The 26,347-nt window shown below is 39.5% G+C and overlaps 1 protein-coding gene across 16 annotated transcripts in view; it reads right to left on the reverse strand.

Moving 5' to 3' along the window:
* DMD (dystrophin) overlaps positions 1–26,347 on the reverse strand; it is a 2,265,680-nt gene that overhangs the window by 3,518 nt on the left and 2,235,815 nt on the right. For 12 of the 16 annotated variants that reach the window (XM_070503127.1, XM_070503123.1, XM_070503121.1 and 9 more), the window contains one exon: positions 12,416–12,508. In XM_070503127.1, coding sequence (XP_070359228.1) covers positions 12,416–12,508 — 93 coding nt within the window. Of the gene's footprint in view, positions 1–3,793; positions 3,826–12,415; positions 12,509–26,347 lie in introns of all 16 variants that reach the window. The other 4 variants (XM_070503124.1, XM_070503119.1, XM_070503131.1 and 1 more) reach the window with 1 other exon arrangement.

Below are 26,347 nucleotides of genomic sequence, written 5' to 3' on the forward strand. Positions count from 1 at the left end.
TTCATCCCCCAGCATGGAGCACAAAAGCAGCACGATGTCCCTAAGTACTTTGTGGCAAAATTCAGATCGAGAGTCAGATAATCTGAGACATACTTTATGACTTGCCTTTCCATATATGTCTCATATTTTTATATGGCTAATTTTAATTCTTAGACATTAGTAAATCATTCCACTATTGGAAATAAAAATGCTTTACTAGGCTATTACTACCTTGCCATGTATCAACTTTTACAGATTCCCATAATAATTGTTAAAATCCCTATAAAAATTAAAGATAGACTAGGGTAGGTATTCTGTTCTAATACTTATTTCAGGAGACATATCGTTTTTAAATATGAGAGAGAGGATCTGAAGAGGATTCACAGGCAGGCACTTAAACAGTGATGGCACCAGATCACGTTACGACTTATTAAAAGTTTAATGCCATTCAGCCATTTAGACTAAGGTGACCAAGTTTGTAAATCTCTTTGAGCTTTATGAGTGCAAAGAGTTTCCGTGAGAACTAATTATGTTTGAAAAAATCACTTTGGATTTTGGTTGAGACTGCAAAATATAAAAACTTTTAAGCAAACATATGTACTATTCATAGAGTGGGCCGATAGTTTGGCAGCCCTCAGTGAAGAACTGAAATCATCTCTGGCTTTTCTAAATGACAAAAACCACAGGAAGACATAGTGCTGCTTCTCAGAGCACAAATATATAACTGATGCCACCAGGTTGGAGGGCTTCCTGTGTCTCTATTTTTGACTGCCCAGCAACCCGGGGAAATCGGCACAATTATTCATGCATAATAGAAAATGGGTGGACTAACTGCAAATTCTTAATTGCTTGCAATTTTAACAGCTATTAATGAAGCCAGTAAAAACAAAATCAAGACCCTTACAACCTGTTACCTGAATATGACCCAATGACTTCTCATCACTCATATCTGACTAGAGTATAGTTCACCTGGCAGCTAGAAAACGTATTACAAAACATAAACAAAGCAGGGAAGAACGTATTTTTCCCATCGGCTTATGGATAATCATCAAAAAGTACCTATATTAGACTGTGTGTTAGGGGAGGTGGACTATAGTTCAAAAGATAATAAACACAAGTAAATGCACTTATAGATTATATAGTCAAGCGGTGCTTCTACTCCTTAAAATGGTCTTCAGTTACTATCTGGAAGGAAATTTCTTGGGTATCTGCTATTTAAAAAGTTACCAGATAAGACAGAGGTTTATTATTCTTAAAACACCATACAAGGCCAAAATGTTAAGTGGCCTTTAACCTGTCTAGACTGTTAAATGTTCACAAATGACCTCATGGCCGTCCCTATGCTAGAAAAATGGACGTTCAGAGTCACCTCACCATATCTATATTACGCTTTTGGTTGCTTTATTTACAAATACCTGTTTCACCAGAATAATGATCCCAGTGTTTTTCATGGAGGTTTTCTTTAGATCCAGAAAAAAAAAATCTATCTCTTTGACAAAATACGACCCCAAAGACACATATACCTCAATCCACCGGAGTCATAAAACTGCACTGTGATATGGATACAGAAAACAGATTTCTATCCTGGTTCTATTATCCATGTGTGTGAGGCAGAACATTAGTGAGGTCGTTAATTTTACTTGACAGATTTTTCTACAGTCAAAATTGAAATGTCATACTATGCGTGGGAGAGGCACTGACAAGAAGGATTCGGGCATCCGCAATCAGCTGTAGGCACAAGTTGACACAAAAATACGTCTATGGAAAATATTCATTTAATCCATTCTTAAGCAAGGATTGTCGAACACAAAGGCACCATGCGTTGAACATTAGGGTAGTTGTGTGTTTTTCCAAGTTGGCGCTAAGTGCAACACATTTAGTTTCATAAGCCACCACTACCTGAGGGAGATGTTTTCCACAGTGATTGGAAATGAGACTTTCTGGCAAAGATCCAAGACCTCAACAGAAATCTGGTACTCTACTTTTTTAAAAATACAATTCCCAAATAAATGGTTAGCATTAAATTGGCCAAAGCCAAGCCAAGCCAGAACACTGCGGTGAAATTTGCTTATCTTCTCTATGATTTAATCTTGGACAAAAGTATCTGGTCTACTATACATTTGGGGTATTTTCATAGCATTAAAAAAATCACACATGTTTTGAGCCTCTGGCTTTCTAGAAGGTTGACTATAATACACCTCAGGTAGTAGAGTTTCCAAACACCTATATGACTTCAACAATACGTGCTAGCCTTTTCTAAAATTCATTCGTGAAAGAAACATGAGCAGCGTGGTCAAAATTATGGTGCGACTTTTTACAAGAAGTTAAAATAAGATTTAAGGGGAACTTACCATAAGAATGAACCCAAGAAGTCTCACATAAGAAGTACGTGAGCCAGGCAAACTGTCAGGAGCATTCAATGCTTCACCGATTCAGGTTTCCTCAGTTTCTCCTCCCAGCCTACCACTCCCTCCCTGGGACCCCACTGCCCCATGCCTTGGAAGGCAGCACTGGTGTAGACACACTGAAGGATCATTAAGTTCATTAGACTTGCATGGCATGGTGTTGGCAGAATGTCCAGTATGACACCTTATGTTGAAATGAATCAGTGGCTACTCTTGTCCATCCTGTTGCTAAGGATCTAGAACCTTCTCATATAAGGATTCTCCACCCATCCAACCTCTCTCCCAGAATAGTACATGCTACTACCATCCACGGGAGACCCTTCCTTCCTTCGTCCTTCACACTAAACTCTTGGTAAGGACAATCTTGTTTCACTTGGGCTGTCACTCCACACTCTGTCATCCAATAGTCATTTCATTAGGTAATTCAATGTTCAGACAACATTCCTGGTGGAACAGAAGTATGAAGCAGCTTTCACTATAAAACCCAAAACCACATTCAGTGACAATGCTGTACTCTACCCCTCTCAACCCATAAAGAGGCATTAAAAAAACCCTCAAGACTCCAACATTCAATTTTTATCCCTAATCGGTTATTCTATCTAGCTCCAAATGCCAAATTAAAAAACACATCCTTTAAGGGGCAAGCTGGGACGATATAAGCTTTTCAAACACCATTCTAAAGTGGTGCTAAAGCATAAGAGTTAAAGAGTGTGGCTCTGGACCCAGACTGCCTGGATTCAAATCCTGGCTCTGTCACTTGGGATACACCGCTTACCCCTTCATGGACTCAGTTTCCTTATCTGTAAAATGGGGTTAATAAGAGTACCTACCTCATAGGATTGTCATGAAGATTACATAATGAAAAAGACAGCAAGGCTTAGGATAGTGGTAGGCACACAGTTAAGTGCTCAAAAATGTTAGCTAAAGAGGTAAAGAAAGAGTGTAGGAACCAGGAAAAAAGAAAACAAAAACACAATGAAGTCATCCCAGGAGAATAAAAACCAAAGGCACTGGCAGAAAATGCTAGGGTTCTGGAAGTAGAAGGAAGCTTTATGACTCATCAGTTATGTTCAAGGCTAAATCTGTTTTGAAGATTTTGTTTGTGTTGCAAGTGGCAACAGATGATGCTCTGCAGGACTCCAACCTAGGGACTACAAAGGGTTGCCAGTTTAAAGAGATTCCTGCTCCCAACCCCTGATCCTGTCGTTGTCATGGTGATGACAATGGCAATGATCACTGGAGGAATGTTCCTCATGAGCTGCAAGTGGAGAGGTGACTACCATCCTTACATGATGACACGTGTAATACACACATGCGCGTGCACGCATACAATTCTTACACAAATGCCAAACATAGAAAGCGGGATGAGACAGACAGAAGCCATGGCTGTGAGCCTGAATCTCACTAACCTCTCTCATTGGCTTCCCAGGGGTATTTCTTCCTTTAATAATAGAGAGAGGAAGAGGCAGAGATATCAGAAAGGAAAAACAATCATGCATCAATATACAGTTTCATACCAATTTGCTTCTTTTATCAAACAAATGTTGAGATGACAATTCATTTATTCCCTTCTGAAAAAAAAAAACAAAACAGAAACAAAAAACCCGAAAGACACATCCAAATAACCTTTACATACACTTAAAATCAGTGTAAACAGATAACACGATCCAGGAGACATCACTTATAGAATCCATAGAGTTCACGGGATAAAACTGGATGAAAGCTGGCACAGCATAGAAATCTGACAAATCGAACATTGTTTTCAGGGGTGACTGTAGAATCTCTAGCTTAATGCTCGAAAATCTCAGAGTCTCTTCACTCTCGACTTGACAAGCAACACACCAAAACATAAACAGTAGTTGACTTTGTGTGCCAAAAGTCTGCACCCCACATGCAAGGCAGAATGTCGCACAGAGGCTAGACTCTATCCTCTTGGAGAATTTTTCTCTCTGGTAGAAGCTGAGCATGCCCATGATGGGATTGGAGGCATTTGAGAGAACAGAAAGAAAAAAGGGGGGAAGGAGATAATTCCCACTAATGGGCAAGCCACAGAGCCAGATCCAGGAAGGAGCCTTCAACTTCCTCCTTGTAATTCAGTAGATACTAGGAGCCTTGAGAGTCAATGGCTAAAGACCCACTGGCCTTGTGTGTGTGTGTGTGTGTGTGTGTTAATAGAATCCTCCATCTGTATGCATTCCTTTATTTTTGAAAAGTAGGTTCTGATGAGAAAGTTTTCTATAATAATACTTATAATTAGACAGAATTAGGGCCCTCTGACTATACCTCGCATGTCTTAGGCACACAATATTCTTTTATCTCCAGGGTCTTCAGAATGAAATACTGGTTTTCAAACTTTGACTGCCTTTAGCAACAGGACACTTCCTAAGACAATCTTACATGAAATCCCAGTGTTTAGAGCACCTAAAAGTAGAGCTGTGAGAGACCCCGTACAGCATCTCCGTTCCCCGCAACCCACCATGCTCAGGGGCTCCGAGAAGACTAAAACTCTGAAACCATTTGAAAAGGACTCCTCTAGAATAAAGAAGTATGGAGCTACTATTCCAAAAGAAATCTTTCAAAGCTGAACAGTGGCAAGTTCAGGGTTTAAAACTTCTAGTATACATTTAAAGGTTTTCTAAGTAGGACTCTCCCTCCCTGCTTTGCTTCTTTCTGGATTTTCCTAAGTGAGTCGGATTTCTTAGGAGGATAAAAACTGCATGCTTGCCCACGTAAGCATGGTCAAGGTATTCCTGACGCTCCTCAAACCAGGAAAAAGAGAAAGAAAGAAAAAAAGGGTATTGGTTCCTCAGTTGTGGGTGTTCCCGCTAGGAGGCCCATACCAGATGACAGGAAAAAGGGAGGAGCGTATCATTTCATCTTTGATGGCTCAAATGAATCCCAGCATGAATTACCCATTCCTTTTGACTCCTTTAGCAAGTTTTTTTTTTTAGAAATCTTTATACTTCATGGTTATATTGTCTGGTAGTAGAATCAATTCCTTTCCCCTACAAGAGTGTGAGCTCCTTGAGGGCAGGGCCCACATGTTGCATACTCACATCTCTACCCCCAATACCTAGTACTAGACCTCGACACTATGGGTATTTGACAAATGCTGGCTGACTGAATTAGTAAGGTAGCCACTGGGTCATCGCCAAGAGTCCTTCGGTGTTTTAGGCAACTTGGCCTTGCCTGCGACCCTTGAGCTTGGATGCTAAGGGCTGGTAACTTGTTCTGGCTTATAACTTTGACCTATTTTTAAAACTTCAGAACTTTAGGAAGGACAGTGTGGTTTGAAAGCAATATGATTTAGTTTCGGAACGTAATTATGGTTCCAAGAATGATAAAGGTTATATATCTTTATTAATTCTATAACAAGCCATGTTCAGAATTCAGTGTCAGCTGATCCCTGCGGAATACATAGCAAATGATTTGGGTTTTGTTTCAGGTATTCTTCAGAAACCATATTTTATGTAAAATGGACCTCCCAGAGGCATGCTAACCCTATCTTTTTCAACATCCTCTCTCATCACTTGGGTTCCAATGTGCTCATTAGCATAGTACAAAAGGAAGGTCTGCTTTTTAAAAAAAATTTTTTTTTTTGAGGAAGATTAGTCCTGAGCTAACATCCATGCCCATCTTCCTCTACTTTATATGTGGGACGCCTACCACAGCATGGCGTGCCAAGCGGTGCCGTGTCCACACCTGGGATCCGAACTGGCAAACCCCGGCCGCTGAAGTGGAACGTGGGAGCGTAACCCGCTGCGCCACCGGGCTGGCCCTGAAGGTCTGCTTTTGGTTTAAAAAAAAGTTAAAACACATAATGTTTTCTACTGTATTAGGAATGGTTTCTACACTAACAAAATAGAGGCTAATTGGTTGCACCACTGGAAAAAATTCTTGACCAATAAATAAGTACAAGTACCAGCTGAAAGTTTTATTTCATAAACACATTCTTTGGAAATGAGTTTCCTCAGACCTTCAGTTAGGGTGTCCATCTGGCAATGTGGTATGTTGTCAGGAAATGAATCAAGAGAAAAAGGAAGTGTGCTGGGGGAGTCCCGCGTCTAAATAAAGGGCTTGGTCAGGTCTGGAGCAGTCGAGTTTCCTCAGGCAGTATGAACTTGAGACGACTGATTCTAATTCTTGTATTTCAGAGTCAGAATCACAGGACGTGACTGTTTCTGGGTGCCTTTAGCTTCTTTATCTCAGTTCACTGACCGTCTTTAGAAAGTTAAGGAAAGATGAGTCCCTTTTTAGGTCTTGTGTGTGAAAGAAGACTCAAATGGCTATACTTTAAATATACTGAAACATGCTGGATCTTTGGTGAACACGGATAAAATGCATAAATCAATGCAAATGCACAGTTTTCTTGAGCTAAAAGCTGATCAGCACCGAAGTCTGTGACTGTAAATATGTAATGAGCTAGAATGGACAACAGTAAAATAGCATAAAGCAGGGGTTGGCAAACTTTCTCTGAGCAGGGCCAGATAGCAAATATTTTAGGCTTTGCAAGCCGCACAGTCTCTGTAGCAGCTATTCAACTCTGCCACAACGACTCTGCCCTTGGGGTGAAAAAGCAACCATAGATAATATGTAAATGAATGAGTGTGGCTATGTTCCAATAAAACTTTATTTATAAAATCAGGTAGTGAGGTTTGACCCATGGACTAGGGTTTGCTGGCCCCAAGGTGTAAAGGAGTAAGAGCTCAAATCCTTTATGGAAGCAGACAGGAAACAGAATGGTGCCTGAAAGGGGCACAGGATGTTTCCATTTGCCTTTGTTCTTTATGTTGCTCTTCCATCAAAGACCCACAGACAGGACTTGAATTTTCGAAGATGGCTGGTTTTGCAAAGCTGTTGGGTTGGTCATTTAGAGGCACTGAACGGAATGTATGTGGGCTTATTTGGAAGGGGGTAGTATGAGAGGGAGAGGCCACTGGGGATAAAACTAAGGTGGCACAGGTCAGCAGGGAAGAGATTACACAGGCAGCGGAAACACCCACATAGCACTGCTAACAGCTTTCTGAATTCTTACTGCGCTAAGAGCTTCCCCTGGAACTTATCATTCATTAATCTATGTACAGTGCCACCTCATTTTTAAAGAACCCAATACCGATACCACTGATGGTGGAAGCATTTCTTTCACGAATGCACATATGGATGAGAATACCTTTGTTAGCCTGCTAAATGATCAGACGTATGGACAAATCGCTTAAAGACTTTATTTTAAAATTATGTTTATTGTTCGTTCTACCATGTACTGTTCCTACAGAATACTGTGGAGATTTACAAAGTGTTTTGTAGTAGATAATGATTTTTATTACAGTGGAATTTAGCTTCTACATGTACTTATAGACAGAGGGACAATTATAGATAAATAGATTAGACAGAAATTAGCTAACATTCCATGTTTAATATACACTGAGCCACTGAAATCCCTGAGGTGGTTGTGAACAGCTAACTGTATCTAGAGATTAATCAGGAAAGATAGAATTGCAAAGCTAAATGTGCACATGTTCACATCTTGAACACTCTGCAGTTGATATTGGCTATTATGCAGGATAGTGTTGGCTATCAGTTTATCACTAAACGGAGGAGCATGCAATCCCTTTATTAATTTGGATAACAGATTAGCAAGCCCATCAAGATAAGATCGGAAGCCTAATTTAACCTGTTGAATGGCCAGGAAGAAGGCACTTAACTTCTTTGGGCTTCCAGGTACTTTTCAGGAAAATGCAAGATGAAGATTAGCTGCTATCTTAAGACTTGAGCTCTAAGTCAAAGCTGTGGCAAAGGGTAACAAAAAAGTTGTAAATTTAAAGTACACGATAACTCCCTTACTATATATTTTATATTTATGGAAAACAGTTTTTTTTAAAAAAAACGTCCTCCTCTGTGAGCAATTACCTAGCAGGGTTAAGTAAACCATGAGGTGGCAATTAAGAGTACATTTCCACTAAATGTCAGACCTCTGGCTCTGACATCTGTTTTGAGTTTCTTAAACAGCTGTCCGAAACAGCTGGAGCAACCGTGAACTTCATTTTTCATAACACAACAATGGAAACACGCATGGCGGACTTAGATTAAAAGCACAATATCCACCAAGACATTAGCAAGGTCTTGGCAGAAACCTCCATGGTAAAACTTTTAAAATTAAAGTTTTAAAAAAAGATCTTCGCCTGGGCAAGAAAAACTGAGATTGGTTAGATGCATATTTTTAAACCACTGGATCAGAAAATCAATTTAGTGGGTTGCAACCAGCAGTGTGGTTTTCAATAAATACAACAGGGAAACAGTGGGAATTATATGCAGTATGGAAGGTATCGCTTCATGAAACTTTTGTTTCTGATCTTTGTATGTATATGGGACTATACTCATATACGTGTGTTGTGTATATATATACATGGCGGGTATATACATATATGTGTATGTACATACACACACACACAATTTATTTTATATCCCTACCCGCCTTGGAGATATAAAATGTTTCTCTTACTATGGATAATGGTCAAAAGCCACTGTTTTGGTCAGCAGAGAATTTGAGATGACCTTTCAAGGCCCTTCCATTTGGGAGAGTCTGTAATCCCAAGAACCTAAGATTCTCAAGATTTTCTGCTTAATAGCAACCTAATATATCTACTAACTGGTAAGATGTTCCCCCTAAACCCTACCATTTATATACTCTCTCTATATAAAATACATATTATATTTATATAGCCTCCATTCTTTCAAAATAAAAAAATTAGCTTTGAGTTAGAAATAAAGCATCAAAAAACCACTTTTTAGCGTGTATTGATGATTGGCCTAGTTGTACAATGATGAGACTTTTTATCCATTTGAATTTGGGGAGTAAAAGGTATGATATTGTGATCTGTAATAAGAAATATATATTTGGTCTTTGTCCTGTCCTGGCACAGAGCTCCTAAAACCCTCGGAATTTCCTGTAATGAGAGGCATCAAGGTATCTTTCGTTATATTAATGAGGTGACTTTTCGAAGGCACCTAGGGATGGGGGCTGGTTGCCATTGGAGGCAACCATGTGATTAGAGGGTTGGAACGTTTAGTCCCGCCTCCAGACCTGAGGGAGGCTGAGTTCAATCCCCAGTGGCCAATGAGTTAATCAATCACGCCTATGTAGTGGAGCTTCCACGAAAACTCAAAAGGATGGGGTTCGTAGAGCATCTGGATTGGTAACAAGTGGAGATTGGGGACACTGGTGCGCTGTGAGAGCATGGGAACTCTGTGCCCTTTCCCCATACCCTGCCCTACGTGTGTATTCCATCTGGCTGCTCCTGAGTCATATCCTTTTATAATAAACAGGTACTCTAGTAAGTAAAATGTTTCTCTCAGTTCTGTGAGCCGCTCTAGAAAGTTAATCTAACCCAAAGGAGGGGGTCATTGGAATCTCTGTTCTACAGTGGGTAGGTCAGAAGCATAAGTGACAACCTGGACTTGTGAATGGCATCTGAAGTGGGGGGGCAGTCTTGTAGGACTGAGTCCTTAACCTGTGGGATCTGATGCTAACTCCAGGTAGATAGTGTCCGAATTGAGTTGGATTGTAGGACCCCCAGCTGGTGTGGAATTGGGTGCAAAATTGTAAAAGGCCCATACAAAGGCCTAATTTTGCAAGAAGTAGCAAGAAAGGAAAAAATGTCAAGGTCATAGCATCACAGAAAGACCAGCCAGATCTTCTAGCACCTTATCTACTCTGTTATGGGTTTTGTTTGTTCAATTGTGTTTTCTTCAGGAAAATTGGTTAATTCTCTCAGGCCACCAGGGTACTACTGAGTATGTAAGAACTTAGTTAATAGAATTGGTATTAGATAAAGCCTTCTTATCCCATATTTGAGAACTCAAGTTAGCACTCAAAGGATGATATGCTTCTGTAAGTATGGATTCAGTAAACACTATCCAGGCGGCCTAAATAGCGTTTCACAAGTTTCCGTATAAGTAAATCAACATCCCAGAAGTAAATATAACATCAGAGATGCTAACTGCCAAATACCACATCAGAGGAAGCACATTTCTAGTCTTCTGGGTGGCTTTTTTCCTACCTGTGTGGTGTCTAGCTTCAAGGATTCTAAAAGGAGGATGCAGGGAGAGGGTGCAAAGGATTTCCCCTTAAAGATAGTTAGGATGGACCAGAGACCCAGGACAAGAAGGGTTCCAGGGAGGCAAGGCTGCCTGTGGAGAAGCAGAGCCATGAGCCCCGCTGTAGCCTCTTCTGTGCTGTACTCTGGTTGTTTAGCTGTGGAGGAAATGCCCAGGGCACCAACAGAGCGGCCAGTAACTTCCCACAGAGCAGATAAACAAGCTTTCAGTTCAATTGGCTGGGCCAAGACACATGTCTATGACATTCCAGGGGAAGCTTGGGGTCAACGAAACGCGTGCCAGATGTGGGACCCAAAGTCCTGGCCCCGTTAGTAGCTGTGTGCTCTTGAAGATGCTTGCTCTGCCTGAGGCCAACCCCCTCCTATTTATCGAAAAGGTGTTTCTGGGATTCAGTCATGTCCTAGACATCTCCCTTACAGCAATAATACTATCGCGCTGTAATTTGAACTTTGGAAGTCTGCATCCCCAACTGACCACAAGCATCTTGAAGGCAAAGAACTTGGCATTTCTTCTTTGCATCCCTGACACCCGCACTGGTACATAGTAGGTGCTAGTAAAAGCAGACAGGCTAAAGGTGAAAAAATTTGATTTATGTGAAACTGGTGTGTGGTCTTCTCGTTATGAATCATGGCATCTAGGGAGAGGAGACAGCTAAGATAGTCAGGATGGGGATGAGGGCAGGGGGTGTGGGGGTGGGCGGAAGACAGATAAGATTTTTATCTGTTAAAATCAACACATCAGAGGTGCTCAGCAGTGAAAAGATGGCTGGTGCAGACATTTAAAATTAGCTTCCCCTGACAGTTTCTTAGCAACGATCTATCAGAACATTATTGCTTTTAATGTGCACTGCACAACGTTCGTACATCAAATAGCTAGGAAATGGCCATTGTTAACTGCCACTGAACACAAAGATGGGAAAAACCCATGACTCAAAACACCCTCCTCGTTGCCCTTATGGAGAGGAACAAATAGCCAGATTCTCCAACGTCCTGGCCCGCCAGGCTGCCCATTAGGGAAGCCAATCACTGACCACAAAGGCTTGTGTTTTCCCCCTTTGGCTTCCCTAGGTATGCCCTCTATTTGCTCACAGGTGACTGTGGCCATCCTTTTTATTCATTGAAGGGAGGTGGGTCAGTGACTTTGTTTTATGTCAGGGCAATAAACCGAAATAAATACTCCAAAAAACTAACAAGAGCAGCAAGATACCTCCTTGGATAAGTAAGACATCTGAAGGTCATACTGGCTGGTGGGAAAATTCAGTGGGATAGATGCTGTTTTTTGTATGAGAGGCAAAATACACGAGGTCAGAGTGATGGGGAAGAATAAAGGAAAGGTGTTACTAACAATGTGAAGATTGTATTTCATCTATGGAAGTGAAAAACCCCAACAAACTAGTATATAAAGATTTATTTGTACCTATATTTAAAAGCTAGGGTAAGATGTAATCTTTAAATACAAAAGGCATCGGATCGCAAGTCAGAGTCATCTGGTTCCCCGCCACCCCCTGTACACTAGGCATGTTCTGGACCTCACTGTATCACATAGTAACTGTATGTATGTCCCTGCCAAAGGCACCATCAGGGCATTAATTTTCTCATTTGTAAAAGTCACAGAATAATTGCTCTTAAGTAAAAGCTTCACTCAACTCATAATTAACTCTTCAGACTAATATGTCAAGCAAGTAAAATACTTTGTTCGTATTCTTATTTCTAGAAATATCTTGATTACACAGGTATTTGAATTCAAAATACTCCAAACCAGAAATTTACATTTAAAAACAAAATCTCACAATGATCCCAACTTGGCATTTTGTCAGCACGTTTGTTTAAACATGGAAAATACGCCCACTGGTTGGGTATGGAAATGAGTGGCCTATTTCCACTAAGTCTGAGTTACTTCTGCGTAGTGGGGCTTACCTCTCGAACTAGGGAAGGAGTTGTTGAGTTGCTCCATCACTTCCTCTAACCCTGTGCTTGTGTCCTGGGGAGGGCTGAGAAGATCTTCCTCGCCTTAATGAAAGCAAACACAAATAACGGCAAATTACAACTGTAGGAAAAAAGTCGAGCTACTGGAAACAAGGTCCATGACTGCATCTTAAAATCCATTATAAATTCATTTCCACTCGCTCATAAATAACATAAAGAAAAATAACCCCTCGAGCTTAATCATTAGGGAACAACTCCTTAAAGGGAAGAAGCCCACGCAGGGTTTTATCTATGTCGTTATCTTCAGAGAAGAAAACTGTACCTCTGTTTAGAAGTGAAGATAAAGTTGACATAAGTTTCCTATGCTCCATTAACAAATGTGAAACGTTTCTCCTTGTAATAAAAAAATTATTATTGTACCCTGGCAGTGTGTCTCTCCAACACCAAAGAAAATAAGAATGTGACATTTCACATTCATTTTATGAAGGTAAGAAAGGAGTGGAGACACTGAGGGGTTTTTCCCACTCTTTCCTTTGACATTTAACCAAAAATATAAACAAAACTCAAGTACCTTTAAAGTCCAATGTAAGTTGTATGTGACCTATATATGTAATGAAATATTAATATTCTAAGGACCGTAGATATGAGCTATACTGGGGAGTTACGTTCCTTTCCTCTTTGGTACATGGGACTACTTTATCATAATTATACTTTTGGAAGCTTATAAAGGGAAATTTTTTTTTAATTTTTGAGGATTTGTTTATGTGAGGAGAGAAGGATGATTTGGAAGGGAAGGAGTCTAAGGATGGATGGTCTTCCTCTGGGGTTGGGAGTCTCCTTGTAGATTTTCTTGACCTGTCTCTACGTTTATTCATGTGTCAAAGAAATACACCTCAAACAGCATTTGCAGGGGGGGAGAAGGTTCTTAAGTGCAAACAAAATTATTTTGAACGTTGAAGGTCCTTTGAAACTAATTTTTCATAACATTGAATCTTTCAGTAGTTTGAAAAGGGCTTCTTTTCAAGCTTTCTTTGTTCAGCGCATTGGCACTTCCAACTAAAACCAGACCTTGCTTCAGCAAATCAGCAATAACGTACATGCTTAAGGACAACCTTAGGCTCACATCTGACGTGGAAATGGCTGGGGAGCCCGTGACTTAATGACTTAAGTATGCTTGTCATTTCCTTTGGTCTATGCCACTTGGATTTTCATCTATGATCATAATTCTGCATTTATTACTAAGTTTTCATCCTTCTTTTTAAAAGCACAAGCTGAGAGAATCCTTGGTAATGTTCATCATTATGACAAAATCATATCCGAGGTGGATGTGACGCTGTGTACCATTAGTACAAGGGAGGGCTAAGGACCCGGGGTGGACAAAAAAACCTCTGCTTCTGTGAGTTTCATGGTAATATACCATAGGAGACCTCTTTGAAATACTAAGGACAGGAAATGAGTACTGAAGAATTAAGGTCAGAAGGTGGAAAAGGAAGTTACAATATCTATCTGTCCACATGCACACGCACACACTACTTGCTTATATTTATGCCTTTAAAAATGAAAAAATGAAATTCAGCATCTATCTCCACACCCACACCCACCTACACACACTACTGGCTTATATTTCTACCTGTAGAAATGAAAAAATAAAATTCTGCATCTTTAGTTTCTTTTTTCCTGTGAGTTTAAACTACCATTATCTGGTAAAGATGGAATGAATGAAACACTGCCAGGAGGAACAGGATCCTGACAACTGCAGGGTTGATTAAATCTCTTTGTTCTATTACCGATGCAATTTTTTGCCAGATTGGGGAACATGAGGCATTGTTAATGGCAGCAAGTCGACTTTAGTGATAGTATGCCTTACGGGATAAATGAGAAGCAATAGAGACACTCATGAGCAATGATGTTAATATTTCTGACAGTTTAATCACACCATCCCGGAGCTCCAGGAAGTCAGTTAGTACTCAGGCACAGTTCAATCAAGTGACTGGCATTCCTCGCCCCGAATTATTTCAAAGATCAAATTATAAAGTATAAACCTAATGCTGTCACCCAAGTTCATCTTTACAGATAAACTATCATTCGTAAGTCTCAAATATAAATGTCCAGTCCAAGTAAAACTGGCTTATTTGTTTTAATAGAAAACTTTCACGGCAGTGATAAATGTATCCATTCAAACATTTTTTGAGCGCCTATTAAATCATAGGGAGAATATACAAAAGTAAAGTATCACCTTGCTTTATTCTTTTCACAAGATTTTCTCAGTAAAAGGTCCTTTGGGTTTAATCTTTTAAGAATCGAAATCAGATTTATTAGATATATGCATGAATACAGGTGAGTAACACACTGAAAAATCCTTAAAGCCCAATATTTTCTGTGTCAAACTAGACTGGAAAAGTTAAAACAGCTAAATGACACCTGAAATTAGAGTAACACCACTGGACTATTCAATATTGAGCCTGATTTTAAATGTCTAAAAAAAAGCCATAAAAATTTAAAAACAGTAAGATTAGTTCATTTATTCAAAGACTTCTCAGAAGCCAACTTTATGCCAGGCACTGTTCTGAGTGTTGGGGCTGTGTCAACAAACCACCAAAAAGCTCAGTCTATGTGGAACTCACCTTCTTCTGGAGGCACACAGGCTACACAATATACACAAATAAATTATACCGCTATGTCCGGTGGTGATAAACATTCAGAAGAGAAGGTTAGTGAGGGGGCACTGGGAGAAACAGGAGGCTTAGAAGCCCTGATTGATGAGGTGCAGGTGAGCAAAAACTATAAGGATCTGAGGATGTGAATGAACCATGTAGATATTTGAAGGAAGAGCACAGCAGACAGAGGGAACAGCAAATGCAAAGACTTTCAGAGGGGAGTGTGACTGGCTTGCTCCAAGAACAGCAAGAAGAAGGTCAGTGTAGACAGAGTAGGGTGACCAAGTGTTGGGGGCGGGGGGAGGGGGCGCGCTTCCCGGGCCCAGGAATGTGGACTTGGTCATGTAACCTGTTTCCCTGCTTTGGCCAGTGGAATGGTAGCAGATATGACATAAGTAGAGGCTTGTAATGTCTTTGGGTGCTTGGGCTTGCCCTCTTGTGCTTATGTGCCATAAGAAGCACACGGCCCAGACAGCCTGCTGATCCAAGGAGGAGGAGAGACATGTGGAACAGACTGATCCCAACCCACAACCTGAAGTCAAGCCTGGCTGAGTCTAGCAAAACTCCAGCCAACCAACAGATGCACGAACGAGAAACACGTAACCTGAGAATTTTGTGATTATTTCGTTACGTGGCACTAGTTGACTGATATATTCTGTTTTAAGGCATCAAACCAGCAAGAAAACCATACTAATGGGTCGTCTAATCATATACTGATACGTAGCTACGGTATAACAGGCAACCCAAAAATGTTCCTGACTCTTAACAACAATACCTGTGACCACAAGCCTCCTCCCACCAAAACGTCATTCATTCAATGAGAAAATATTTACTGAGTCCCAACTGTGCACACTAGAAACATGGCCAGCCCTCATCCCTACTTCACTGATTCACTGCCTGCCCAAAAAGCATCTTGAAAATGGTCAAGGGATTTCAAACTTAGTTAATGACAATTCTTTAGCGTTAATGCTTCCATTGATTCTACTCCAAGGGGATTCCCAGAAACATGCATAAAAATCCTTTCTAGATTACTAGCTATTGCCTCCATGGCTTGTCTGAAGTTGGTCCAAAGAAATGACTGAAACATCTTAAAAATGAATGTTTCAAAATAAGGAAAGACACAGTCAAAGTTAAAATAGTGCCGTGATATAGCATGATATGGTAGACACTGCTGAAGTGAAGAAAAAGAAGTAAGAGGACTCAATTTAATCTGAGAAAAAAAGAAATGGGATGATTTGCTATGGGCAAGATATTCTTTAAAGTCTTCTGAAACTCACCATGATTCTAGGTTTTTTTGACGGGAAATCTCATCTGACTCACTTCCCTTTCCTCAATTCAAATGGTAATGGTCCTACTTGCTTAAAAAGTGACTTTAGCCAAAACCTATGTTGCCTTCTGCAGAAGAGATTCAAGGATCCTTATGCCTGTGGTTCTGCTTACACCTAAGCAAACTATGTTCTCTTTCTACAGAAGGGAGCTATGTACTAGAAAAGTATTTTCTCTTAAAAGAGCAGCTGTGTATAACCAACTATGCCCACCATTATTTTTCTTTGTATTACTCATTTAAATCACATAATATGTTTTTTAGCCAATTTCCAACTTGATGTGTGATTACCTTATTACTTATGTCTTTTCCGCCTTTCTCCAGTTTTTCAGAAGAAAAAAAATGATTTATCCAGTACCTGATATTTAGCTTTGATTACGTTTTAAAATTATAATTTAAGGTAGATGGTTTCAATTTTACATACAAATGCTGCCAGTTTTTCAATATATTATGGTATACATTGATGATGCTGATTATCAGCTGGTCAGTGTTGAATGATGGTGAAAGATATTGAAATTAGTAGCTAATATTCTTTTTTATTTATTTTTATTAAGATATAATTGAAATACAACATTGTATTAGTTTTGGGTGTGTAACATAATGATTTAAAGTATGTCTATACTGCAAATTATCACAATAGGTTTAGTTAACATTCATCACCAAACATAGCTACACATTTTTTTCTTGTGACGGTCACTTTTAAGATTTACTCTCCTAGCAACTGTCAAATATACAATACAGTATTGTTAACTACAGTCTCCATGCTGTACATTACATCCCCAGGACTTATTTATCGCATGACTGGAAGTTTGTACCTTTTGACCATCTTCACCCATTTTGCCCACCCCCCTCCACCTTTGGAAACCACTAATCTGTTCTCTTTATCTATATATTTGGTTTTTTTAGATTCCACATAAAAGTGAGATCATAGAGTATTTGCCTTTCTCTGTCTGACTTATTTCACTTAGCATAATACCCTCAAGGGCCATCCACGTTGTCACAAATGGCAGGCTTTGCTTCTCTTTTATGACTGAATAATATTCCATTGTGCAGGTGCATCTTCTTTATCACACACTCACACACATCACAGTTTCTTTCTTCATTCATCCATCGATAGACACTTAGATTGATTCCATGTCTTGGCTATTGTGAATAATGCTGCGATGAACATGGGGCTGCAGATATCTTTTCAAGATAGTGATTTTGCTTCCTTTCAATAAATATCTAGAACTGGAATTACTGGATCACATGGTAGTTCTGTTTTTAATTTTCTGAGGAACCTCCATACCGTTTTCCATAGTGGCTGCCCAATTAACGTTCCTCCAACAGTGCACATGGGTTCCCGTTTCTCCATATCCTTGCCAACACTTGTTATGTCTTGTCTTTTTGATAACAGCCATTCTAACAGGTGTGAAGTGATATCTCACTGCGGTTTTGATTTGCATTTACCTGATGATTAGTGATGTTGAGCATCTTTTCATGTACCTGTTGGCCATCTGTATGTCTTCTTTGGAAAAATGTCTATTTGATCTTCTGCCCATTCTTTAATCAGAATTTTTTCTATTGAGTTGTACAAGTTCTTTATATTTTTTGGATATTAACTCCTTACCAGATAGATGATTTACAAATATTTTCTCCCATTCCATAGGTTGCCATTTTATTTTATTGATGGTTTCCTTTGCCATACAGAGCTTTTTATTTGATGTAGTCACATTTATTTATTTTTGCTTCTCTTGTCTTTGCTTTTGGTGTCAACTTCAAAAAATCATTGCCAAGACCAATGTCAAGGAGCTTACTGCCTATGTTTTCTTCTAGGGGATTTTTGGTTTCAGATCTTATGTTCAAGTCTTTAATCCATTTTGCTTTGATTTTTGTGTATGGTGTAAGACAGTGGTCCAGTCTCATTCTTTTGCAGGTGGATATCCAGTTTTCCCAACACCATTTATCAAAGACACTATCCCTTTCCCACGGAATATTCTTGGCTCCTTTGTCATAAGTTAATTGACCATATATGTGTGGGTTTGTTTCTGGGCTCTCTATTCTGTTCCCTTGATCTATCTGTCCATCCTTATGCCAATACCACATTGTTTAGACCACTATGACTTTGTAACGTAGTTTGAAATCAGGGAGCATCTTACCACTAGCTTTGTTCTTCTTTCTCAAGATTGCTTTGGCTATTTGGGTTCTTTTGTGGTTCCACACAAATTTTAGGATTATTTATTCTCTTTCTGTGAAAAGTGCCATTGGAATTTTGATAAGGATTGCATCAACTCTGTCGATTGTCTTAAGCAGTACGGACATTTTAACGATATTAATTCTTCCAATCCATGAGCACAAAATGTCTTTCCATTTATTTGTATCTTCTTCAATTTCTTCCCTCAGTGTACAGTGTCTTTCACCACCTTAGTTACATTTATTCCTAGGCATTTTACTTTTTGATACAATTGTAAATGGGATTATTTTATTAAATTCTCTTTTAGATAGTTCATTATTAGTGTATAGAAACACAAGATTTTTGTATATTGATTTTGTACCCTCCAACTTTACTGAATTCATTGAGTTCTAACTGCTTTTTGGTGGAGTCTTGGAAGTTTTCTTTATATAAGATCATGTCATCTGCAAATAGTAACAGCATTACTTCTTCCTTTCTGATTTGGATGCCTTTTATGTATGTCTTTTTCTTGCCTGATTGCTCTGGCTAGGACTTCCAGTACTATGTTGAATAAAAGGAGCAAGAGTGGGCATCCTTGTCTTGTTCCTGATCTGAGAGGAAAAGCTTTCAATTTTTCACTGTTGAGTATGATGTCAGCTGTGAGCTTGTTACAGATGGCCTCTATTATGTTGACGTATGCTCCCTCTATGCCCACTTTGTTGAGAGTTTGTATAATATATGGATGCTGAATTTTGTCAAATGCTGTTTCTTCATCTATTGAGATGATCACATGATTTTTATCCTTCATTGTGTTAATGTGGTATGTCATATTGATTGATCTGTGGATGTTGAACCATCCTTGCATCCCTGGAATACATCCCCACTTGATCATGGTGTGTGATCCTTTTAATCTATGGTTGAATTTGGTTTGTAATATTTCTTGAGGTTTTTTACATCTATGTCCATCAGATATTGGCCTGTAATTTTGTTTTCTTGTGGTGCCCTTGTCTGGTTTTGGTATCAGAGTAATGCTGGCCTCGTAAAACTAGTTTACAAATATTCCCTCCTCTTATTTTTTTGGAAGAGTTAGAAAAGGATTGGTATTAATTTTTCTTTGAATGTCTGGCAGAATTCACCAGTAAAGCCATCTGGTCCTGGACATTTTTTTTGCTGGGAGGTTCCTGATTACTGCTTCAGTCTCCTTACTAGTAATTGATCTGTTCAGGCTTTCTATTTCTTCATGATTCAGTCTAGGTAGGTTGTATGTTTCTAGGAATTCATCCATTTCGTCTAGGTTGTCCAGTTGGTTGGCATATAATTGTTCATAATAGTCTCTTATGATCCTTTGTATTTCTGTGGGATCCACTGTAACATCTCCTCTTTCATTTCTGATTTTATTCATCGGAGTCTTCTTGTTTTCCTGTGAGTCTAGCTAACAGTTTATTTATCTTTTCAAAAACATAGCTCTTCGTTTCATTGATCTTTTTTATTGTCTTTTTTTGACTTATTTCTGCTCTGATCTTTTTTCAAAATTTTTTTTTGAGAAAGATTAGCCCTGAGCTAACATCCACTGCCAATTCTCCTCTTTTTGCTGAGGAAGACTGGCCCTGAGCTAACATCCGTGCCCATCTTCCTCTACTTTATATGTGGGACGTCTAACACAGCATGGCTTGCCAAGCGGTGCCATGTCCGCACCCGGGATCCAAACCGGCGAACCCTGGGCCGCCGAAGCGGAACGTGTGCACTTACCCACTGCACCACTGGGCCAGCCCCTGCTCTGATCTTTATTTCCTTCCTTCCACTAACTTTGGGCTTTGTTTGTTCTTCTTTTACTACTTGCTTGATGTATAAAGTTGTTTGAGATTTCTCTTGTTTCTTAATGGAGGCATTTATCACTAGAAACTTCCCTCTTAGAACTGCTTTTGCTGCATCCTATAAATTTTGGTATATTGTGTTTCCATTTCATTTGTCTCAGGTATTTTTTGATTCTCCTTTGACACATTAGTTGTTCAGTAGCATGTTGTTTAATCTCCCTATATTTGTGAATTTTCCAGTTTTCTTGTAACTTCTAGTTTCTTACCATTGTGGGCAGAAAAGATGCTTGACATGATTTCTGTCTTCTTAAATTTATTAAGACTTGTTTTGTGGCCTAAAATATGATCAATCCTGGAGAATGTTCCATGTGAGCTTGAGAAAAATGTGTATTCTATTGCTTTTGCATGGAATGTTGTCTATATATCTGTTAAGTCCATCTAGTCCAACATGTCGTTTAAGTCCAATGTTTCCTTATTGATTTTCTGTCTGGATGATCTATCCATTGATGAAAGTAGGCTATTAAAATCCCCTACTATTTCTGTATTGCTGTCCACTTCTCCCTTTAGGTCGATTAATATTTGCTTTATTTAGGTGCTCCTATGTTGGGTGCATATATATTTACAAATGTTATATCCTCTTGTTGGATAGACCCCCTTATCATCATGTAATGCCCTCCTTTGTCTCTTAATACAGTCTTTCTTTGTTTTAAAGTCTATTTTGTGTGATACAGGTATAGCTACCCCAGCTTTCTTCTGGTTTCCACTTGCATGGAATATCTTTTTCCATGCCTTCACTTTTAGTCTGTGTGAGTCCTTATATCTGAAGTGAGTGAGTCTCTCGTAGGCAGCATGGATGAGTCTTGTTATTTTATCCATTCAGCTGCTCTATGTATTTTGACTGAGAATTTAGTCCATTTACATTTAATTTTTCATAGGTATGTACTTAGTGCCATTTAAAAAATTGTATTATGGCTGTTTTGTAGTTCCTCTCCCCCTTTCTTCTTCTCTTGCTCTCCCCCTTTGTGATTTGTTGATTTTCTATAGTTGTACGCTTAGATTCCTTTCTCTTTTGTGTATCTATAGGTTTTTTCCTTTGTGGTTACCATGAGGCTTACATAAAACATTATTTATAACAGTCTATTTTAAGTTGATAACAACTAAGTTTGAATACATCCTAAAGCTCTACATTTTCACGCTTCCCTCCACACGTGTTGTTTTTGATGTCAGTTTACTTTTTATCTTGTGTATCCCTTAACTAATTATTGTAGTTATTGTTATTTTTACCACTTCTGTCTTTTAACCTTCATACTAGATACATAAGTGATTAACCCACTACCACTACATTAGATTATTCTGAACTTAACTATATATTTACTTTTACTAATGAGATTTCTACTTTCATAAGTAAGTTTTCTTGTTACTAATTAGTGCCCTTTTGTTTCAGCTTAAAGAGGTCCCTTGAACATTTCTTGTAAGACTGGTCTAGTGGTGCTGAACTCCTTTAGCTTTTGCTTGCCTGGAAAACTCTTTCTCTCTCCTTGAATTCTGAATGACGACTTGCTGGCTAGAGTTTTCCTCATTGGAGTCTTTTTCTTCAACACTTTGAATATATCATGAAACTCCCTCCTGGTCTGCAAAGCTTCTGCTGAAAAATTTGCTGCTAGTCTTATGGGGGTTCCCTTTGTATGTAACAAGTTGTTTTTGCCTTGCTGTGGGTCTGTTTTAATTCCTCTTATTTGCAACTCTCTGGGCTTCTAGATCTGGGTGTTTATTCCTTCCTCAGGTTAGGAAAGTTTTCTGCCACTTTCTCTCTCTCTTTTCCTTCTGAGACCTGTAAAATTCAAATATTGGTCTTCTTGATGGTGTCTCATAAGTCCCTTAAGCTATCTTAACTGTGTTTTCTTTTTGCTCCTCTGATGAACGAATTCTACTGCCCTGTCTTTGAGTTCACTGATGTTTTCTTCTGATTCATCTAGTGTGCTGTTGAACGTCTCGAGTGTATTTTTCAGTTAAGTAAGTTATTGTACTCTTCAGCTCTGTGACTTCTACTTGGTACCTTCTTATATTTCCTGTCTCTTTGTTGAAATTCTCACTTTGTCCAAGCATTGCTCTCCTGACCTTGATGAGTATCTTTGTGACCATTGTTTTAAACTCTTTATCAGGTAAATCACTTATATCCACTTCATTAAGGTCTTTTTTGAGGTTCTATCTTGTTTTTTCATTTGGAACATATTTCTCTAGTTCTTCACTTTCCTTGACTCTCTGTGTTGGTTACCATGCATTAGACAAAACAGCCACCTCTTCCATTCTTTTACGTAGGAGATGAGCGTTATCTTTTAACCCTGCCCTAGCTCTTAAGTCATCTCTCAAACCTTTGTTGATTGTCCATGCAACTCTCTTTGCTCTTAGTGGTCCCAGTAGTTGAGGGTGTGCCAAGATCTGTGAGTGTCCCAAAGGGGAGGATCTCAGTCAGCACCAAGATGCAGGGTGACTGGTCCTGCTGACCCTCGGGCAGTAGCTTTTAACGTATGAAAATATACCTCTTTCAGGGAAACACTAGATGTGAGTTTCTGTCTGTTCCCTCTGCACTGAGCCCTGGGGAGATAGCCATTTAAGAACTGGTTTTTTGTTTGTTTGCTATCATCCCACTGAACCCGTGAACACAAGCCCCACTGGCCACTGGAGCCAGGTTATCAAGGGATGTGTCCTCTGGGCAGGAGCCACAAAAACTGGAGCAGCAGATGTGTGCACAGGCTTCTTTCTGGGAGACACTGGTGTCCTGGAACAAGGCGGGAGAATGGGAAGATGGCACCCGCTGGTCTCCATGAACTCTAGAGAGTTATTACAGTCAGTCACTATATCTGTGTTAAATTAGAAGCCTTTTGCTCAGGCTGAAGCTTTAAAAATAAACAAATAGGCCTCTTTCACGGAAGGAGTGGGTGCATTTCAGTCTGCTGCCTCTGCACCGTGTCCTAGGGGCTTAGCCATGGTGAGTCCCTGTGAGCCCTTTAAGTACTGTCTCTTAGTTCACCGTGTCCTTGTAGATCTCATGGATGCAAGCCCCACTGACCTCAAAGCTATATATTTTGGAGGCCTGTCAAGTCACTCAGGTAGAAGTCTTAAAAGTTGGGGTGTCAGATGTGGGATTCAAACCTTTCACTCCTCAGGGAGAAACTGGGAGTTCCCACTGGTTGTGTGTCACCATGCCAGGGGTGGGCTTTACACGGAGATTGTGGCTCAGCCTCTCCTACCTGTTTCGATGTGGGTTTTTTTCTCATTTGCTCAACATGTAGGAGTCGCTCAGCTAGTTCCTGAGTTTCTTTCAGAGGGGATTGTTCTGTGTGTAGGTGCAGATTTGGTGTGTCTGTGGGAGGAGGTGAGTTCAGGACCCTCTTACGTTGCCGTCTTGAACCAGAACCTCCAGCTAAATTTCTTAAGGGTGTGGATTGGTCCATATCTACTCAAGATGTATTGTGCTTGATTTCTAAAACAGTCATTCAATTTACTGAATGTTTGTTGCATGGAAGGTACTCAAATGGGAAAGAAAATGAGCAAGACTTAAGCTCCTGCAGGGCAAGGACTAAGCTCTATGGAGTTCTAGGGAGAAGAAAAAAATGCTAATAGCTATAAAAATGAAACAAATTACAAGCTATAATGCATGATTAAGCTGTATAATGCATGATGAAGTTCCCTAAAAGACGAACTGAGTGAAAAGAAGGGCCAATATATTTCCGGTTAAGAAAATACTATGCACAGGGCCAGAGATGACTGACAACATCGATTAGCGAAGCAGCATGATATGTGTGGATGAGCACCAGGTCTGCGAATGGAGGCAGGGGGATCATGTCTGAAGGCAGTAAAAAATTGGGCTGGAGAGGAAGGTGGAGTTTGAATACCAGGATAAAAAGAATGGAATTTATTCTGTAGGCAAACATGCTTAAATAGAAGAATAATACACAATGTGAATGTTAGGAGAGTAACTGGAAATATCTGGAAGATGGCTTGGAAAGGGAGAGAGACCAAACATCTTGTCTATTGAGCTGATCACATGATGAGGGCTAAAATTTGGGCAGAAGCAGCTAAACTGAAGAGTTTTGCTCTTTTTATGAGAAGCCTTGATGACTGGATTGGTGATGGTGGGGCTTAGCTCAGGAAGGTAGATAAAGAGTTGGTTTTGGAGGTGATGGATATGTTTAGTCCCTTGGTTGTGGTGATGGTATCATGGGTGTATGCATGTGTCCAAACTCATCAAGATGTATACATTAAATGTGTGATTTTTTGTGTAGCAATTACACTTCAGTGAAGCTAAAAAACTTAAAAGGTAGGTAGGCAAAGGAAGAAAGTGGAAAATGACTATCATCGTACAGTTTGGAAAAGTGGAACAGACGTCCTAGAGGCTAATCATGATTTCAGGTTGGGTTATATTTTTATCCATGATTTTACCCAAAAGACACTCAGGAGAGAGGTCTGGGCTGGTAATCTGGCGGAAAATATTTAACTTGAGTCCAACCATGAGTAAACAAGCAGGCAAATCCAAATTGAGGAGCATTCTACAAAACAACTGGCCTGACCTCTTTTAAAATGTCAGCCTCATGAAAAGTGGAAAACGGCTAGGGAGGTGTTCTAGATTAAAGGAGACCAAAGAGACGTGACAACTAAATGCACAGCATGACCCTTCCTTGGATCTTGAGTAAAAAGATAAAAAGCTATAATGGATATTATTGGCAGAATTGGGGATATCTGAATTGAAATTATATATTAGCTAACAGTATTGTATCAGTGTTAACTTCCTGAGTGCGATAATTCTATTGTGGTTATGTAAGAGCGTATCTTACTTTGGAAGATATATGGTGAAGTGTTTAGGGATGAAGTGTCATTATGGATGAAACAATCACTAATTGGGTCAGTGAAATAAAAAACCAACAAACTATACACACGCACAAATTAATGTTACCATAAATAAATAAAGCAAATGTGGCAAAGTGTTGAATTAATTGCAATTCTGCCATAAGTTTGAAATTGTCCTAAATAAGAAGCTAAGGAACCTTGTAACATTTTAAATTAAACGTACAAAGAAAATATAAAATGCCTTTTAAAAAAGAGTGATTGGATAGACATTAAGGAGTGACTAGAGATAAGTTGTTAAGAAGTCTCCTGTGTGTACAGCTCATGAAAGCCAAAAGAGGATAAACTTGTTAATTTCTATTTCTTTGTCATTTCCAATAGAATGTAAGCTTCGTTAGGACACTGTCTCAGTAAGAAAATGTATAGAACCCACATATGGCACACAGAGACTTAGCAGCGATAAGTATTTCATGATTTGAGGAAGCGCTGCAACTCATTTGAACAGATCACATAGTATGACTTCACCCATAATTTACTTTAAAAAGTCATTGTATATTTAAAGAATGCGACTCTCTATCCAGAATGTGGATCAGTAAATCCCAGCCTTATCGCACCTCAGGCCTTCAAAGTACGAGGCTCACACTGCATCTATCTAAATACCTGTGTGCATCCTTCAAGAATGCAGTTGGCTTATATGGCTGAAAAAAAAAAATCACCTTTGAATTCAGTCCTTCCTTTCAGAGAACAAACCTAACAACTGAGCCTATCCGTTTTATATTCGCAGGTTCTCTCTTAGTCTAACTCAGCCACTGGAGAAAGCACTTCTGTCCTTGTGTTCAGTTCTGCCACAATCCTCTCTACTCCACAAATCATGAGGACCACAGTCTGCTGGGTGCCTTAATTTGGGTGGTTTCACGGGCACAGTGCCTCTTTGCCAATGTTGACAGGCCTAAATAATTAATGCTTCTAAGCACCCAGGGCTCTGAACCTCACCACTAAAATATGGGACTGTTTCACATGCCTTGCTGCCTTCAAAAAAGGGGCAAATCCTGCAGTAGGAAACAACAGAGGTGCTAAAACTCAGTTGTTTTTGGAATTGATAGACTTTACAAAGGCATGTGATATTTTTTC

This window comes from Equus asinus, chromosome X (assembly GCF_041296235.1).
Source record: "Equus asinus isolate D_3611 breed Donkey chromosome X, EquAss-T2T_v2, whole genome shotgun sequence".
NCBI lineage: Eukaryota > Metazoa > Chordata > Mammalia > Perissodactyla > Equidae > Equus > Equus asinus.